Source organism: Asparagus officinalis, chromosome 4 (genome assembly GCF_001876935.1).
Source record: "Asparagus officinalis chromosome 4, Aspof.V1, whole genome shotgun sequence".
In the NCBI taxonomy this organism is placed as follows: Eukaryota; Viridiplantae; Streptophyta; class Magnoliopsida; order Asparagales; family Asparagaceae; genus Asparagus; species Asparagus officinalis.
This window is the reverse complement of record NC_033797.1, coordinates 133,062,077-133,068,658: the sequence shown is the minus strand read 5'-3', so window position 1 is coordinate 133,068,658 and position 6,582 is coordinate 133,062,077. Positions and strand designations below refer to the sequence as shown.

At 36.1% G+C, this 6,582-nt stretch overlaps 1 protein-coding gene across 1 annotated transcript; it reads right to left on the bottom strand.

The window, feature by feature from the left end:
• Positions 309 to 5,905, bottom strand: LOC109839089 (50S ribosomal protein HLP, mitochondrial-like). The gene is made up of 5 exons (XM_020407525.1): positions 5,751 to 5,905; positions 5,590 to 5,662; positions 4,144 to 4,187; positions 2,141 to 2,244; positions 309 to 775 (listed from the first exon to the last, which is right to left on the bottom strand). Exons 3-5 carry the CDS (start codon positions 4,175 to 4,177, stop codon positions 521 to 523), a joined length of 393 nt encoding a protein of 130 aa, XP_020263114.1. The 5' UTR covers positions 4,178 to 4,187; positions 5,590 to 5,662; positions 5,751 to 5,905; the 3' UTR covers positions 309 to 520.

Below are 6,582 nucleotides of genomic sequence, written 5' to 3'. Positions count from 1 at the left end.
CAGGGTTCAACTATCCACTCGCGCACACGCCTTATTTAGGCTGGTCCTCTGACCCACGTTTGCTCGTGAGCGTGGTTCCATTAATAGCCCAATTAGGATTTAGGTTAGGTCCAGCCAATAGTCAATCCCCTTTATCCAATAGCACACTGTTCTAGTTTCGACCGAAATGCGTAACGCCCAAAATCTGAGTGTAAACAATAGCACTTGGCTAAATATATCACTTAGATACCCTATTATTATCACCTTCATACTTAAATACTCTTAAGTTTGAAAAAAATAGCACTTTAATATCCTAAGTTAGAGAAATGGACACTTTAGGACCTTTTAGTAATCGTCATGGAAATGTTATTAGGAGTGTCCTGGCAACTAAAGAAAGTAAACTCGAACTATTATTAACCACAACAGAGATGGAACAAAGCAAAAAGATAATGACAGCCTGAACAAAAGGCACAATCTAGGCTTCTGAAGAAAAACTTATCCTTGACTGGGCAACTATAGGAAAACTCCGAAAATACAAGTTTCAAGCGATGTGCTCGGCCAAAGTTAGAATCTTGACATGCTTCTTCTTCCTGAGTTCATGAGGCACAGGCCCAAAAACTCGGGTCCCAATAGGCTCTCCCTGCTTGTTAACAAGAACCACTGCATTGTCATCAAACTTGATCTCGCTGCCATCACATCGTCCTCTCTGCATTGCCGCACGAACCACCACGGCGTAGTGAACCTCTCCACTCTTTACCTTACCACGCGTCCTCATCTGAATGAAGGTCCTGTGTTGCTGCACAAAATGTAACAAACAGGTTTTTTAAAGTTTTAGTACTTCAATCACGCAACATGCAACTCGTGTGTTCCGTGTGCTTCATTACATTTTTAGTATTGAAGGCCGCGTTACTGCTCTGGTAAATTGCAGATACAACAATGCACTATTGAGGTGTAGCCACTTATACCCCCTAAATTAATTTGTTCGCCCCTATAACCCCCGAACGTCAGACGATACTATTTATTTTGCTAGGTTGAGATGCAACGTGGGAATTACCTGAAGATAAAGTAACGCTTTTCCCTTCAGTTTTACTGGAAAAAGACTAAATTGCTCTCTACATTGAGGGTAGAAAAACACTGTCTGATATTTGGAAGGCTTACCTGCTAAGAAAATAGTTTACGGGGTTATAAGTGGCTATACCCCACACAGTGTAGTGTATAGGAAGTGTATCTGCAATTAAGAATGAATGCACTTCCCATATCAGAAAAGGAATTCAAGTTTTTCTGTGACAAATTACATGGGCATATAACTGGTGATACGTCCCCAAGGAAAATAAATAGAGTTGGCTGAGCACATAGCAGATACACTACACCCTAGTGGGATTATGGATTTGAGAGAACCGACAAATAAACAGAGTTGAAAGCTTATGATGAATCCTGAAAACTGATATACATCCACAAGGCAATACAATCTACACTACATGGAGCTTATTGTTTATGGTTTATCGAAGTTCATAAGCCAATTATCATACTAAAGCAACCATAAGCTTGTCAGCTAGTGGGATTATGGATAAACACAAACATTACCATTTCAGATATGAGCGAGCGCGAACTAAACAAAGAAACAGGTAATAGATAATTCCTTCCTATTGTGGAAAAAATGTGTTACCATTTTGGTTCACAGGAAAGAAAAATATCAAGAGACATAGCAGACCTGAAGCATCAGATGTAACCATTGCATGAAAACCTTTTTGTTAGCTATAGTTGTTATTTGATTCTTCTCAGAAACAGACAGAGAACTAAAGGGTGATACTATTTCTTCAATTTAGATTTTCCATACAACTCAGATTCTTTTATAAACTTATTTAAACATTATTTACCTAAACAAGTTATAACATCTCTGATATTCTAATAGATACAAAGGAAGGACAATTAGTTATGGATTTATGTCGCATATTTCAGACAAAGTAGCAGCCAGTCAGCTCACTGAAGCATATAACTGACAAAAACCAAACATAGTGAATACCCGAGAAAATCATATAAACAAGTTGAAATTTACTAGAAAGAGGATATGAAAGCTAGAGATAAAAGTGGAAAACTCAAAAGGAGATGCAGTACCAGCCATGTAAATACAAACATAAGAATTTAAGAAGCAGAAGCAAACCTGTAGGAAAAGGTTGCTCTCACTCAGCCTGGACGAAATCTCAAGAGGAGTTGTGATTGCTCCCAACATATTGTTGCTGAGGCCTCCCATTAACGAGCGACCAACTATTTTCACAAGTAAATGAAATTCTAATTATTAACTCTCCCAGACTTGTAGAAAAACGAAACATTGCAGAATGTCAACACATAGAACAAAGAACCATAATCCTTAAACAACAGAGATATAAGTGGTGATCACATGAAATAGGAAGAAATGTGGAAACTACTATAAGAAGAAACTTAAGAATTATTTTTAAAAAACTTATCAAGGCTAGACTATACAGAACCATGTATTACATCATTACATGTCCGCATGCAACCAAACAGTAATATCATACATAGTTTGCAACAGTTACAATTTAGCACCTCGTTTGTGACACCGGAAACGAGTCAAATGAGAATGGAATGTAGTAAGGAGTGAAATAGAATAAATATAGCAATGGAATGCTCATTCCCATTCTAATGAGAATGGAATGTAGTAAGGAGTGAAATAGAATAAATATAGCAATGGAATGCTCATTCCCATTCTCATGTTTGGAAGTGAATAAAGGATGAAGCGTGAATGAAAAAAGATTGGTACGGGTAATTAATTAGCAATCATGACATATTTGGAAGTTAATTTAATTTTTTGATTTCCACTTAAGTGGGAATGCCCCTTACTTACCACCAACTCATTGGGAGTGGTTCATTCCCACATAAAATAAAAATTGATGAGAAGTGGGAATGAGATTTCTGACTTCTAAAAACACGTCGTGTTGAATGAGAGGTTGGAATTGGCATGCCATTCCGACTCATTCCCGCACACCATACAAGGCATAGCAGTATATTTATAAAAAGAATTACACAAATACAAACAATAACTTTATCCACAAATCAAGAAAATAATTCAGGAATCTAAAAAATAACTTCATTGATGGATCGATCAACCATAAAGGCGCTATTTATTACAAAAAGGATGCGAGAAAGACCCATTCAGTGAGGTCAAAGGTCTAAACAATGCAACAGAGAAGTGCAAGTTAGAGGTGTTAGATGTTGAGTATCTAGCTTCTACATCAAAAACAAGAATAAAACCTTTTATCCCAAATTTTTGGGGCCAACTATATGAACACATGTGATATACATTTAGTGAAATTAAAGGTCCATGAGAAGAAGCTCAAGGGGAAGGAAAAGGAGGAAGTGCCATCACGGGAAGTTGAGGAGCCATCACCAAAGTTGAAGACCATAGCTCTCAAAGAATCTAGTGATAACTCCTCTTCGTCATCGGATAGTGAAGTTGATTTTTCTAGAGAAGTGGCTCATCTCTCTAGTGCTCATTCCCATTCTCATGTTTGGAAGTGAATAAAGGATGAAGCGTGAATGAAAAAAGATTGGTACGGGTAATTAATTAGCAATCATGACATATTTGGAAGTTAATTTAATTTTTTGATTTCCACTTAAGTGGGAATGCCCCTTACTTACCACCAACTCATTGGGAGTGGTTCATTCCCACATAAAATAAAAATTGATGAGAAGTGGGAATGAGATTTCTGACTTCTAAAAACACGTCGTGTTGAATGAGAGGTTGGAATTGGCATGCCATTCCGACTCATTCCCGCACACCATACAAGGCATAGCAGTATATTTATAAAAAGAATTACACAAATACAAACAATAACTTTATCCACAAATCAAGAAAATAATTCAGGAATCTAAAAAATAACTTCATTGATGGATCGATCAACCATAAAGGCGCTATTTATTACAAAAAGGATGCGAGAAAGACCCATTCAGTGAGGTCAAAGGTCTAAACAATGCAACAGAGAAGTGCAAGTTAGAGGTGTTAGATGTTGAGTATCTAGCTTCTACATCAAAAACAAGAATAAAACCTTTTATCCCAAATTTTTGGGGCCAACTATATGAACACATGTGATATACATTTAGTGAAATTAAAGGCAGTGAAACTAAAGCTGTGAACAAAGCACATACCAGCCAACCCTTTTCTTCGAAAACCTGCAAACATTTTCTACAGCCTGCAAAACAAGAATCAAAGCTATATTGTGAAATAAAGATCTGCTTTTTCTTTTGATTGTATCAAAGATAGATGCACTCAAACAGTGAATGTGTTTGGAAAACAAAAGAGGAAGAAATTACAGGAGATGTGCCGCTAATCCCAAACCTTAACTGTAATATTGTTACATAATTTTTGGTTTTGGATTAAAAAAATATGGGTTTGATTAGAGAGAGTGAGTACCTGAGCTTTTCCCCAGTGATCGATCCGCCGTTTGGTGTGGAAACGAATCGAATCTGATCAAATAGTGACTTATTCGAATTCAAATTCAGCTCAAATAGTACTATTCGTATTTGTGTTCGAATTCGACTCGAATAATATTCAGAATTCGAATTCGCTTCGTTTAGTTGTGTACATGTTCGGTAGCTATTCGCGAACATTCGATTAACAATATTTCATGGTTTTGATATCAAGTTATTCATCAACTATACGATATCTATTCGCCAATTATTCAAAAATCAATATATTTGGAATCTACAACAATATAGCAATTACCAAGTTACCAACTTACCCAGTAGGTTAGTATCACATTACTTTTCGAATTCCACTCAAATAGTACATAAATCAGCATGCATCATGTTATGAAAAAAATCGTTTTCAATTGCTTAAAAATCAAAACAGAATAAAAATACTAAATTTCACACTGAATCAAGACCCAAATATCTTGATTTCATATCATAAAATCATAGGTCATGAGTGATTTTTAACATTAAATGATGTTGATCAATTTTAACAGAGTGGACTCTAACAATGGATACTTAAACATCAAGTTCCAAAGAGTTTTTTGCTCCAAATCTTTCCCAAATGACATTGTCTCTGGTTATAAGTTCTTTTTTTTTAATCATAGGACATAATTTATGGATTTCATGTGGAAGCTGATCTTCATTAGTCGAGTTTATTTTTACAGGGTTGGCATCTTTAGCAAGTAATTCATAAATGTCTCTTCCATTTTCATTTAGTCCCATCTGTTTCTTTGTCGTTGAGATTTCTCCTTTCCCTTTCAGGTGCTTCTTCTTTGGTGATACATCTTTCAAAAAAGAGATCCCAATGCTTACTTAGATTGTACCTTCAGCTTATATGATTACTTTCTTAAGGAATATTATCAGTTGAAGCATACCCAACTGCCCACATTCATCTATGTGATATTTTTTGTGGGCAAAGTCGTAGCTTTGCTTATCAAACAAAGCGCGCAACTTCTCTCGAGTTCTCTTCTAAAGATACTACTAGCACAACAATGATTCATGTCACCTGCCTAACTGCCCAGTCACTTAAGCTCCTATTTCTAAGGTCGAGCAGATCAAATGACCATCAGAGAAAAAACATTGAGCCGGATTATTAGGTAGTAAAGAAAGATGAGAGTTCACCTCTGACAATTGAACGGAGCTGGTTGAAATTACAGATCCGCAGGGGATGAGATCAGATCTCGTGCAGAATTATCTGTAGAAGGCATAAAGAAGTGATCTTTAGCGATCAGTATAAATTAAAAATCAAGAATAATGGTGGTAACTTTAAGCTTCCAACTTACATTTTGATGACTTGAGAGGGAGGAGTCGGCGACGAGATTCGAGGGACGACGAGCTCCGAGGGAGGAGTGAACCACCAGCTACAAGCCCTGGAATCAACTCGGAGTCGGATCCGAAGGAGGAGGCCGATAGAAGCAAAGGTGAAAAGTGAAAACCCTAGCCTAGAACCCAATCTTACCTATTTATATGAGGTAGCATTTGTAAATAAAAATTTATATAAGTAACATTTGCAATAAGCTCAATTAACAGCACTGCCGAATCGAATAGTTAATGAACTATCGAACATACATTTGGTTAAATTCTGTTAAAAAGTTATCGAATTGAGTAGTTAATGAACTACTAAATCGAACATGACTTTGGTTAAATCCCATTCATTTATAAGCCAAACACTGAAAATTATTTGTTTAGTACTAAATGAGCTATCGAAAATCAAACTTGATCGAATATCTAGACGAATATTAACCAAACTGTTTATTAATTATGCGGTTCACTTCCACCACTATACTACATATCTAAAGCAGAATACTTTATTTTGGCAACATGTTCAATACCTGCGTAAAATCTTTTAGAAACCGTGTTTTGCACGGGTCTAAATACTAGTTATTTAGTAAACATAAACAACTGGATATTTTGTTTCGCTTCAAGAACATATATTCGAAATGTGAACCATACTCAAATAGTAAAGAGACTTGTTAAGTTTACCATATCATATTTTCCGACGTATAGACAACCCAAACGCAGACTTCTCAGTTTATAATTAGAAAATAACCTTAGTAGATACAAGCAGCAGGTACAACAACGAAATTAAAGTTGGATTAACCCGTAGGATTACAA